General features: G+C 36.4%; 1 protein-coding gene across 1 annotated transcript; it reads right to left on the minus strand.

Moving 5' to 3' along the window:
- Positions 1-4,350: 4,350 nt before the first annotated feature.
- Positions 4,351-11,707, minus strand: LOC107699933 (DNA methyltransferase 1-associated protein 1-like). Its single transcript, XM_016501386.1, has 11 exons — positions 11,540-11,707; positions 11,039-11,146; positions 10,847-10,938; positions 8,593-8,791; positions 8,297-8,455; positions 8,013-8,180; positions 7,605-7,790; positions 7,312-7,383; positions 6,688-6,760; positions 5,368-5,654; positions 4,351-4,887 (listed from the first exon to the last, which is right to left on the minus strand). The coding sequence occupies exons 2-11, from the start codon at positions 11,135-11,137 to the stop codon at positions 4,828-4,830; spliced, it is 1,395 nt and encodes a 464-aa protein (XP_016356872.1). The 5' UTR covers positions 11,138-11,146; positions 11,540-11,707; the 3' UTR covers positions 4,351-4,827.
- Positions 11,708-13,255: the final 1,548 nt, after the last annotated feature.

Below are 13,255 nucleotides of genomic sequence, written 5' to 3' on the forward strand. Positions count from 1 at the left end.
GAAACGTCAGTCTGATAATTGAGGAAGTGCTGGTCAAAGGGATGGAGCAGAATAACTACTCTCTGTCTTGCTCACAGCCATCTGGCTTGGGTGCTAGATGGGACAGAAACAGCTTTCTCTCAATGAACTTAACAATGTTTTACTTAACAGTGCTTGTCAATTAAAAGCTTGTCAATGTCACTTCAAAAGCATTTCCTTTATGCTTGTTAAAGGGGTCATATGATGCGATTTCAAGTTTTCCTTTCTCTTTGAAGTGTTACAAGCTGATTGTGCATAGATAAGATCCCTGAAGTTGCAAAGACTAAAGTCTCAAAACCAAAGAGATATTCTTTATCAAATGTGTTTTTTGAACATTAAAGCATGTCAACATATTCTGTTACACCAAATACACAAAATAATGATCTTTAAAAAAGCATCATATGACCCCTTTAATGCTTTCCAAAGGGTAAGGTTCTTGTTTACATATGTTTGTGTTAAGGATGTACTGATAATTATTTTCATGAGCGATCACTGATAAATGGCCAATATTAAAATTACAGATAAAATGTTTTTGTAAACATAATACCTAAGTTGAGTCTTCAATGCTATGAGAGAATTTAGACAAAGTTATAATGTGTAGCATAAAAAATGTATATTAATTTTGAAATTTGGTCAAGATTATATGTAAGTTACAAAATTACTGTTTTTAAAGATTAACATTTTTAGCATACACAATTAAGAAAACTTCCAATTTAAATACATCTGATGAAGATTTATGTTATTAGGCTACATTTATTTGATCAAAAATACAGCAAAAACAGTAATACTGTGAAATATTAAAATGTAAATATTTTTTTCTATTTCAATATACTTTAAAAATGTAACTTATTCCCATGATTGAAAAGCTGAATTTTCAGCATCCATTACTCCAGTCTTCAGTGTCGCATTCAGAAATCATTCTAATATGCTGATTTGGTGCTTAAGAAACATATCAATGTTGAAAACAGTTGGGCTGCATGATATATTTGTGGAAACCATGATACTTTTTTTAGGATTCTTTGATGAATAGAAAGCTCAAAAGAACAGCATTTATTTGAATCTTTTGTAACATTATAAACCTCTTTACTGTGACTTGATCAATTTAATGCATCCTTGCTATGTACCCAAATCAGTTGCACTCAGCTACAAATCTAAACATTTCTGCATTATATTTCAGAAAAATGCTTAATGTCGGTCTCCAGTTATGTTTCCCCTCTACTTACCAAGGTGTCCTACTGAGTGAATAACAAGTTTTCTCCAGAGAGACATAAAGTGTCCCCATTTAATAACCTTCTTTTCTAACTGTCTTAAGGGCATGGATATCGAAACATTGTCCAAAGCAGACTGGGGTGGTTAAAACTGGCCGTAAGCATAACTACTAGCAGGCGACTGGGACAGTATCCTCATCTAATAAGTAAAAGGAAGCTGAAATGCACTACACTGACCTTTCCCTGCAGACGTCAACTATTGCTTCTCAAATCTGAAATCAGCAAAGTCCACCATAACTTGAATAAAGAATTCCATTGACTTTCTTGGAGATGAACTCACCTATGTTGATATTTAAAAAAGAAAAAAAATAGGGATCAGACAATAAGTTTATTTTTAAATGAGATTCACCCTTTCAGAACATGTACTTTGAAGTTCAATGAAAGCTCATTATCATCATCTGACTGTGATGGAGATCTATGCATTTAGATAGAGTGATGAAAACTGTATGAAGCCTCGCTCCCTCGATGACAGACCTCAAGTCGTCTTTTTCCTGACTAACTCTTCTCCATCATATCCCTACCGCATCTGCTTCTAGGCGTGCTCTCAGACAATGACGTATAGCCACAATTAGCCCTGGAAAGACTTCAATTATGATAAAAAAAACCTTCACCCCTCTTAGGCCATGATTAAAAAGATCTTCTCCACTCCAGTGCCTCTGATAAAGAGCTCTCGTTTCACACCATCACTTCTTCGTCGTGATAATAAACCACTCCTCCAGGGTTCTGCTCGATGCCTTTTACCTCTCCATCCCCATTGCTCAGCCATTTACATTTTTACATGGGTAGCAATGCAATGACCCTCTTTGGGCTCCCAAAGACATATTAACATGAACGCAAGCCATTCACCCTGCATTCAAGACACAACAAAACATACAAGAAAAGCATAAGAGGAAAGACATGAGACTGCTCACATGAACTTCATCCTCATCTGAGAATGACACAGTTGCACATTCAAAATTTTGGAATGAGATTTGCTTAGTAACACACTTGATAAATGGATTTGCTGTAATGAGATCACAAAGTCATCACAAAGTCATGAAAAGAAACATAGAAGAAGAGAGAGGGGAAAAGAAGGATCGTCTTTCGGCTGTGTTCTGTCAAGGGAGAAATTACACACTTACTGATTTTTTTTTCCTAAGGATGGCCACCATAGATCATATGTTGGGATTTACGAGCCAATTTCCAACATGAAATATAGACACCAAGAATCAATTTGACCAGTTTTTCACTTTCTCTCATCTCAACAGATCACAGCTGCTAGCTTTCCTCAGGTACCATGGAAGCCACTTTATTATCTAAAGTCAGACAAGAAAGAGGATTAATCCTTTTCCAGTGGACGCTACCACTTACCTCATATTTAAAACAATGTTAAGGGAGCTTGTAAAATAATGAAAACTTGCTGAATCTAATTACTTACTCTGTTTCTGTGCATAGCTTGGTAACCCACAAAGCCTGATGCTTTGGTTTCTTTAGAAGCTATTTTCATTGGTGAAGAAAATATAGAGTCTGAATTTTGTCAGAAATGTAAGTCCATAATGACTTCCTGTGTATAGAATGTATGCATTAAAAAAAATAGCACACTGCTAATATTGCCATATAATACAGCCATTAAGCTATAGTTTTTGTGTGATATTGCGTATACATTTATATTGTGTGTCTCAAAGAGAACTATTATGAGAACAAGGAAGTCCACACCACAGGTATAAAGATAATGACACACAGGAATTGGAATCACGTTCAGAACACTTTTTCCAGGTGATGAACGAAATAAGCACTGACAGCCAATCAGAATCCATACTTTAAAAAGCCTGAACACTTAAAGCGGCAAAAGACTGCAGCACACACTTTCAATAAACAGAACGTTATCATCAGTTGGTCCGGACGCTATTATAGTTATTAAAGAGAAATATATGACAATAAGGGCCTTTGTGGTTATATTTTTGCTTACCATTGTTGGTGAGAACGGCCTTTTGAAAGCCAAAATCATTCTGTAAGTGATTCCAATGAGATCTTTCCTCTGTGTCATAATCGGAATAGCTGAGGTGTGGACTTCCATATTCTCATAGAATTGTGACAATTACTACAGCTTTTTAGTTACAGTTGTGGTTATAGCTGTGGTATGGACTTAAGTTAGCCATTTTAAGAATTGGAACAAATATTAATTTTTTTTTAGTTATTGTCCTTGGTGTTAATGGCCCGTTAACTCAAGTTATAGCCTACACACAAGACAGTTTAATAAAATACATTTTTAACTACAGATAAACAAGTTGTTAACTTTTAAATTAAAATATATCTGTCATATAAAATACATTTTAATAGCAAACCTTTAAGAAACCTTTCAGTCAGAAGGTCTTATGCTATCGCCTCAGTTGAGAGGCTCACTACCGCTCTTTACTGTCTCGAATAAATTTATCACGGGTTATGCAGTTGACATGCAAATTATAAATGTTTCTTGTCATGTTCGATACTGTAATGAATTTACTGGAGATGTCTTTATCGCGGCGAATTCATGAAGTGGCTTTGACGAGCGGCAGAGCTCGCGCCGTTCACGTTATTGATGCGCGCGCTTGACAGCTAATTTAAAACGCACAGAGCGCCTCACAAATGCGCAAAAGCGAAATACACGGATCTCACGGAACAAATCAACGCATGGGTGTGTTTCGTTAACGCTTTCAGCTTCACTGTCAGATGAGGGTGAAAATTTTACCTCGGCTTTTAGTACTACATATTTTTTTATCTAAACCAGTCCATAACCTAAATAGCAGTCACATTACAACACTGAATCATGGTCACAAGATATTTATATTCGATTTCATTTTTTTCCTTTCATTACACTTTAACAAATCAAAAGGGAAACACTTAGGGGGGAAAACATTTATTAAACACAATGACATTTTACAGGTAATGAGCTCAATATACAAGAGCATCTATTTGAGATGGGTGACACTCCGTTTACTGCTCTTCTGAGAAAAAGCAGGACTGCAGGTGAAAACAGGCAAATCAGAATGGCAGATGTAAAGACGCCAGTTAGACAGGGACACCTCCAAAAAATGAGACATTTTTCCAGAGCCTGCTGTTTCAAGATGCAGCCAAAAAGCAAACATACTTTCAATAAATTCAGTAAACAGTCACTCATACCATCTGTCCAGCATACGTTCATTTCAGACAGAAAAGCAGACTTTTCTTTTCTTCTGCCAATTTACAGTTCATCTGGGTTTAGGCTGCCTGGTTGGACAGAAGAGGTGGTATAATGGAATAGGTTGTCAAGGGTGGTCTGTGTCATGGTACAGGTTTGGTCTTGAGAATGGAGAGAGGAGGGAAGCAGGTGGGATTGAGGGGTGGTGGACAGAGAGGGTAGTCATTGTGATGAATACATTAACAGAGAGAGCCAGAGAACGGTCATCAAAAGAGCAGATAACAGATGACCTACAACCACAACCTTACCCTCTGACCCTGAAGCAGGCAATCACTTAAGAGAGCTCCACAAACCTCTCTATCCTCTTCCAAAAAATGTCCAATTGAGTTTACAAAGTCATTTATGTCACGGTTTCTTCACCTTCTTAATAGATGAGGAACTTGAGGCAGATTCTCTGCGTTTGCGCTGCGCAAAGAGAAGAAACCATATTGAAATATTAATACCAGTGGAATTGTATGTGAATTTTAGTTTCATTTTAAAAAATCACATGCATTCAATTGTTTAAAAACATTAAACGCTTATAATTTTGTAAAATAATTTATGCTTTAAATCAATACATCAGTAGATGATGTATAATCAAAAAATATGTAACAAAAAATACATCTGAAAATAAATAAAAAATTATATGAAAACAACTGAATTTGGGTTTCAAATAAATATTTTTAATGTTTAAAAGGAGATCAAATTGCATGATGATGCTTGTTGAGGTCTATCACTAAAGTAGGTCTATCATTAATTAACAAGCCAATAATTTATTAAGTCATTGCAATTTAGATTTACATTTAGTCATTTAGCAGACGCTTTTATCCAAAGCGACTTACAAATGAGGACAATGGAAGCAATTTACAGATAGGCACTTGTAGTTACTTCCCGCTGAAAACTCACCGAATTTGGAGTGAGTGGAGCTCCAACCACATCAATAAGCTGCTCTTTGGCTTCGGTTTTGATGTCATCAGCGCCTGGCCAGGACTGACTGTCAGGTGCTCCACTGCTCTCACTCAGTGGTGTGACGGTGCCCCCTGCTTTTAGCAGAGCGTCATAGCGGTGCCGCAACATCTGCTGTTCGTACTCACAGTTACTGTAGGCCTGCTTCAACTCATAAACCAGGACCAGGTCGCTGCGGAGTTCGTTAAACATATGCACAATCTCCTCTGTGGGCATAGGGTTGAGGTCTATCGAGGAAAGGATAAGGGATACGTTATGAGATGGTTCAAAGCAAATTCTGTGTTTAGAACTGTGTAGTTATTTTTTGTTTGTTTGTTTGCAAGAATTGATTTTAGAAGGTTTAGATGAAGAACACTATAGCTGGGTAAAAATGTTCTCCTTTCAACAATCCCAATCCTGATTCTTAAAATTCCATGATCAATCAATTATTTTATTCTATGCCAGTGTTTTCTGCACCATGGCAAAAGAAGTCATATTTTAGAGTTTAAAATCTGAACTGAATGTTATGAGATAAAAAAGGCACTGTACTCTGAAATAATGGAATAAACTAGAAATAAAAATACAAATATATATATTTATATAAATATATGTTTCTATTGCTTTGTCCCAACAGGCTGCATGCAATAGCATACATCATGAGCATTGTAGTCCAAATCACAAATAATTATTTTAAAAGTTATTTTTAGTGAAACAAAGCTCAAACATAGCAATCCATTTCACAAGTAAACAACTGCTTTGAGCCTGTCCATATAATGCTCATCATTTAAAAAAAAATCGTAATAAACCCCATTCAAAAGTCTCAATATCTACAGTAGTCAGCATTTGAAGTGGATCAAAACCTTTCATCAAAGTTGTCCTAAAACCAAAACAATAACCGTTCTTGTCTTAGGACAACTTTAATTAACTTTTTTGATCCACTTCAAATGTTAACTACTGTATACTATTTAATGTGATTTTCAGCAATTTGTCATTTTAAAACAAATTTATATAATGTTACATTATTTTTATACAATAAATGCATATGTAAGAAAAGAACAATTCACGATATGCAAAATCAAGCAAAATCAGTATTACAACTGAAATTTTCCTAAATGAATCAATTTAATTAAAATTAGAATTGAAATCAAGAGCTTGTGAATCAGAATCAGTACCATTTTTAGATTGAACCTCTTTATTACCGTTCAGTAGAAATGGCTATAGAATCATTTGATACGTAGGAAGTCAGAAGAGAGAAGGAATGCTTATAAAAATGCTACTCACCCACTCCTTGCTCCGTCAGGATCTGTTCAATTGCTTTTATTTTCTTCTGTCCAACTGAGCTGGGCAGCTTCATCTAAGCACACAAATTCATTAGTTATCAAAATCTATAATTACAAATAAACTTTCAGTAAACTTAAGTTGCGCTTGTGTGCTCATGTCTTAATCCATGAGGTGTTGGAACTCTAGCTGGAACATTAACACCTTTAATCTCAGATGGCTACATGGTAGGAAAAAGTGGGAGCAATGGAATAAAAATGGGGTCATCTTTCATCCATAATACCCCTGAAATGCACTTTAGAGAGGGCAGATCAAAACATGTTTATGCACCCAAGTCTGACTAATAGATGACCAGCCACATCTGAGTCATACACTACCCCAGTACCATCCTTAATGCGTTTTATATAGAGCGACCTCCCTTCATTACTCTTTAGGAGGAATGCCTTCCTGTGGGTAGATTACTCTACCTATGACTGTGTGAATCAATCAACTCCTGGCTAATGAGAGAGAAGTTAAACGCCATAGGCTCCTGCAGCGAAGAAGGATGTATCATAATATTATGCAGAGATCGTATATTAAGAAATGGATCAGGGGTCAGTTTTGTCGAAGCGTGTAAGTTAATCTTACTCTCTGACTCCGTAGTGAAACACCAGCAGATTTGAAGTCTGGGAATTTGATGCCTGCGGTTTCAGGAACAGCCTGCCATTGGCCAGATGAGAGGGTATTAGAGGAGCAAGTGGTAGAAAGTATTAAAGTTTACAGATTTTTTTTTTTTTTTACTTTTTGCAAAGAAAGTGCAAAATTAGGATGATTGCAATTGAAAATACAGTTTTTCTTCCCCCATCAAACCACTATTACTATCACAGACAGGTTAAAAATTGAATTTAGACAGTTTGAGGGGTAAATCAAGAAATAATTACAGGTTTTTCTGTCTCTCGTTTCTGCGGCAGCTTCTTCTTGGTGGCTTTGCGTTCAGCTCTGCGCATCTCTGTCGTCGTGTCAGCGGCTGTAATGAGCTTCTGGAGGTCCTGGGACTTCTTTTCACGCTCCTTCTTGCGTGTCTCAATCTTCCTCAGCTCCTGGATTAGGTATTCCTCTTCTGCCACCTACAGAAAGGAAACGGAAGCACATTGCCTAAATAAGATCAAGCTTGTACCCGTCACTTATTGCGAATTTACACCATTACCTCCAGTGTGTCACATTAATTACCAAAATTCTGGCACCCACCACAGTTTCATAATGAACTGAAAATATTATTACATTTCTGCATCACTGTTGCAATAATTATGCAGACTGATAAAGATTGGTCTTGGTCTGAGTGTTCTCACCTGCTCTGGAGTGCGGTTGAAAAGTCTCTCGAGCTGCTCTTTCCTGCGTCTCTCATGACCAGCATCAAATATGTAGATCTTAGGCTCTGTCCCTGTTCCTGCCCGAACTTTTGTCAGTTTGCCACAAATGTTGTAATAACGCTCCTTAAGATCCTCAACAGAGCGCTTCTACAATAATAACAATTAAATCAGTGAGGAAATGTGATTAGAAAGAAGCAAATTGTAACATGGTCAAGTTACTTTTTTATGTTCAGTACAAAATTGAATCTTGTAGAGGAATTTACTCTGTACTGTTGGTGATCATAGCGATCATGTATAACAATAAATCGCAGGTCGAAACGTTTGCACAAGTCGAACAGGTGATCCGTTTCAGCTTTCGTCCATCCATCGTCATGAAGATACATCTGATACTCCTGCTCTGAGTACAGAGGCACCTGCACAGTCTTGAAACAGGAATAATATTTTCAATAACATGCAACATGAATGTCAATTTCAAAACAAGAATAATTAAATAATCTCTTCTCTCCTCTACTTATGTCAATTTCTCCTACTCTGTTCAATATCATTCTCTCTTTCCTACCTTGCTGAAGCGAGCAAATGGGTAGTCCTTTCCCTCCTCTGCTGCACGTCTCCAGTGATGGAAGATGGTTCCATCTTTTCTGGCTGGATTAGAGAATGGCATCCACTTCCAGGGCCTCACCTTCTTACAGCCCAGTTTCGCTTTCACTGTCCGGTAGCCTTGCGTAGTATCACTCGGTAACAGGGGAGGGGCATCCCGACTGCAAGAGGGGAAACCATATAAAACTTCATTATATGTTGTCACTTTTCAGTGTAACAATATCAGATTCCACGGACAGCATACAGGGCTCAACAATAAAAGTTTTTCTTTTATGCTTTTTCTTTTATTTTCACTTGCCAAAATTTTAACTAGTCCCACAACAAAACACATTTGAAAAAAGCAACAGACGACAAACATTTGGAGCGTCATCAGTTCTATTACTTCTGTGGAGTTTCTGCACGAGGGTGGCCTCCAGCGGCTTCCAGTATGAATGAAACTGACATTACATGTGTTTATAGTGCTCAATAATGGCCAATCCATCCTATTTTGGGTAAAAATAGGAAAAATAATACTTCTCTCAAAAGAAATTTTAAGTAGACACATGTATTGAACCGTGGCCTAACTGTATTGTTGCATCCCTATCCCTAATATATATATACAGTGCCGTGAAAAGGTTTTTGCCCCCTTCCTGTTTTTTTTTGGTTTGTTTTTTTTTGCATATTTGTCACACTTAAAAGATTCAGATCATCAAACAAATTTTAATATTACACAAAGATAATGCAAGCAAATACAAAATGCAGTTTTTAAATGATGATTTCATTTATTAAGGGAAAAAAGCTGTCCAAACCTACCTGGCCCTACGTGAAAAATTAATTGCCCCCTCCAGTTAAATCATAAAAGAACTGTGATTAACCACATTATTTTAGAAAGCTGAGTTAATTTTCACTAGCCAAACCAAGGCCTGATTACTGCCAGACCTGTTGAATCAAGAAATCACTTCAATAGAACCTGTCTGACAAAGTGAAGCATGCTTAAAGAGCAACACATCATGCCGTGATCTAAAGAAATTCAAGAACAGTTGAGAAACAAAATAGCAGTCTGAAAAGGGTTTCAAAGCCATTTCTAAGGCTTTGGGACTCCAGCAAACCACGGTCAAAGCCATTATCCACAAATGGAGAAAGCTTGGAACAATGGTGAACCTTCCCAGGAGTGGCCAGCCTAGCAAAATTACTCCAAGAGCGCAACGACGACTCATCCAGGAGGTCATAAAAGAACCCAGAACAACATCTAAAGAACTGCAGGACTCACTCACTTCAATTAAGGTCAGTGTTCATGATTCAACAATAAGAGAGAGACTGGGCAAAAACGCCATCCATGGGAGAGTTCCAAGACAAAAGCCACTGCTGACCAAAAAGAACACAAAGGCTCGTCTCACATTTGCCAAAAAACATCTTGATTATTTCCAAGACTTTTGGGCAAATACTGTATTCTGTGGACTGATGAGATACATCTGATGCATCTGGCGTAAAAACACAATTGTTCAAAAGTTTGGGGTCAATAAGTATTTTTTAAACAAATTAATATTTTTATTCGCCAAGGATGCATTAAATTGGTCAAAAATAACAGTTAATACATTTATAATGTTACAAAAAATGTCTATTGCAAATGAACGCTGTTCTTTTGAACTTTCTATTCATAAAAGTATCCTGAAAAATGTACCATGGTTTACACAAAAATATTAAGGAGCACAACTGTTTTCAACATTAATATTAATTAATAAGAAATGTGTCCTGAGCACCAAATTAGCATATTGAAATGATTTCTGATGGATCATGTGACATTGAAGACTGAAGTAATGGCTGCTGAAAATTCAGCTTTGCCATCACAGGAACAAATTACACTTTAAATTATATTAAAATAGAAAAAAAGTTATTTTAAAATTATAATAATATTTCACAATATTACTGTTTGTACTGTATTTCTGATCAAACAAATGCAGCCTTGGCAAGCATAAGACTTTTACAAGCATGATTATTCAGCTATAATAAAATCTCATAATAAACTCATACAAACCTATTGGTTGTACAACTAATACAACAAAACATGTTTTCTATTCATTTTAGTAATTTCAACAAAAAGAATGATACATTCAAACAGCCAAATGATCTGTCATTAGCCATGGGAATCAATTTTTAGAAGGCAATGCAAATACAATCTCATAATATGGGCAATAAAACAATGAGGTGAAAAGGCTGAGCTGAGCCTGCCAACTTACTTTTTATCTGAATACAGCAAGGCATAAACTTCTCTGTGCATTCCTTCTGGTCTCTTGAAGGTTAATGTCTCTGTCACTTTCTTGGCTTTTTTCTACAACAACAAACAGAATGAGAATAGTCTCAACAATACAAAGCTAAAGCATGGGTCACAGAAAGTCTAATGGTGTCGGTTCTCATCTGTGACAGTTTACCTTGTCTGAGTTGATGATGTCCTTCTTGCTGATGGGTCCTGAATCATTGTCTCCTCCTGCCAGCTCCAAAATATCCCTCACATCAGCACCGGTCGTCATGGTGAGGGACTAATAGTTTCAACAAAATGATAAGCAACGAGGTGCATTATAATATACATATACAATGAAGTGGTTGGTTTGCTTTTGAAAATAAAGATAGTCTTTGTTATACGAGTGCTAAATGAATTAACTTGCTTGCTGCAGTAAATCTGACAACCAATACACCCTAACACAGAAAATACATCAGGGTTAAATATTCAAAATTGTCTGCTGGGTCTGTTTAAGCAAGTAGAAGATAAAGTAATAAATAGTAACTAAAAACGAAGCGCTAATAAACACGAAATCTCGGAATCAATGAGCTTACACGCTACCTGACAGGCGGAAACCATATTGAGCTCATATAGTACTTCTAGAACTACACTTATGAACTAGAAGGGTATTAAAAGTAACATTTAATCTTACCTGACAAAAATACAGGTAGTCTGTGTATCTAAAATATATACGCTGGTCTTTATTTACGCGTCAGTGTTGGCTGAAATTCTAGATTCATCGGCGGATGCAGTTCTCCTCTTCGATGGTTGGCTTCTCTGTGCGTCTTGACACACTTGTGCGAACGATCGCCACCTATAGAACAAAAAGAAGAAATGCATCTACAATACTGTCCTCAACCAGGGTTCATAAAATGCCTTGCTTGGGGGTATGTGTGTTTAAAAATAGCAACTGTCTTTGTATAGAGTCAAACTACAAAACAACAGGGTTTACAGTATAATAAAACATTTATTGTAAGTGTATGGCAGTTTGCAGTAATGCAGACAAAAACATACATGCATTGTATGAAACTATTATAGTCCCAGCAGAGAGGTAACAGTAATCCCTAAATTTACCTTACCACTCTTATAAACGCTACAATCCAAAACCAAAATGCTTACACATTAAGTAAAAGTTGCATTAAAGTGAGAAAAATATTACTGATGAATAAAATACTGCATTTAACCAAATAATGTAAATCATACAATAAAGTTGTCCCTGATAGAGCAGTGCCATCAAATTTTAACAACACAGCGCAAAAAAAGACAAATAGAAAAAAACACACAATATAATGCTGTGATAACCTGTTCTACATCTCGAATTCACATAGACAGACAGATAGGTTTGCATTCCAAAAGCCATATAATCCATATTACACTACTGTAAAATAGTGTTTATGTAAGTAGTCTGTCACTGTTCGAATGATTACAAAGCAATAATTGAAGCCATGTCATGCAGATTGCCTGATTACACCGGTTGAGATATCTAAAGAGATTTAATTAATTATTACAGCTAAAACTTTTCATCATAATCTTTCCCCATCTGGGAGAGCAGCACAGCTTTTAAAAAACTACAAAAAGCATTTCACAGTTTCACACATCACTGTCAGCTTCCAAATATGTTCTGTCCCTTGAATAATGGGAAGGGCCGTTTCATTTTTGTGCAGAAGTGCTGTAAAACAGCTGTCTGTGACATTTTCTGACAATATTCTCCACTCCCCACATGATATAAAGGAGAAAACTTTCTTTATGAGGTACCATGGAAAAACACAATGAAAAACAATACAAATGCTCATAATACAGAATGAGATTTATTATAATATCTTTTTCTGAGTCTGAGTATGTATTCTTACCATTAACACTATACTGAATACAATATGTGACAAGTTCTTTGGACAGCACAGGCTTGCAGAACACAAGAGCACCTCCCCCTGCTAGCTGAATGACATCTGGTCTGGATGGTTTGACTGGATTTTCTGGTTGGAAATCAGAAAACAATTTCAATTTCAACTTTATGAAATACTCTACCATTCAAACGTTTGGGGTCAGTTAGTTTTTTTTAAACTAAATTAATACTTTCAGTGAGGACGCATTAAAGGGATAGTTCACCTTCAGTTGATGGTCCCCATTGACTGAGAAGGGTCTGGCTGCAGCTGGCGCTTGCACTCTCAGACGTCATTGACTTGCGATAGTTTTTTTTTTTCCATACTATGGAAGTCAATGGGGACCAGCAACTGAAGGTGAACTATCCCTTTAAATTGAACAAAAGGGACAATAAAGACACTTATAATGTTACAAAAGATTTCTGTTCTTTTAAATGTTCTACTCATCAGAATATCCTGAAAAAAAATGTATCGTGGTTTCAACATTA

Source organism: Sinocyclocheilus anshuiensis, unplaced genomic scaffold (assembly GCF_001515605.1).
Source record: "Sinocyclocheilus anshuiensis isolate Anshui unplaced genomic scaffold, SAMN03320099.WGS_v1.1 scaffold477, whole genome shotgun sequence".
In the NCBI taxonomy this organism is placed as follows: Eukaryota; Metazoa; Chordata; class Actinopteri; order Cypriniformes; family Cyprinidae; genus Sinocyclocheilus; species Sinocyclocheilus anshuiensis.

Coding starts and splice junctions, on each gene's coding strand:
- LOC107699933 (XM_016501386.1), bottom strand. CDS start 11,137: ATGACGACCGGTGCTGATGTGAGGGATATTTTGGAGCTGGCAGGAGGA. Junction 7,384..7,604: donor AACGAGAGACAGAAAAACCT/GTAATTATTTCT, acceptor GGCCAATGGCAG/GCTGTTCCTGAAACCGCAGG. Junction 5,655..6,687: donor CCTGACGGAGCAAGGAGTGG/GTGAGTAGCATT, acceptor TTTCCTCGATAG/ACCTCAACCCTATGCCCACA.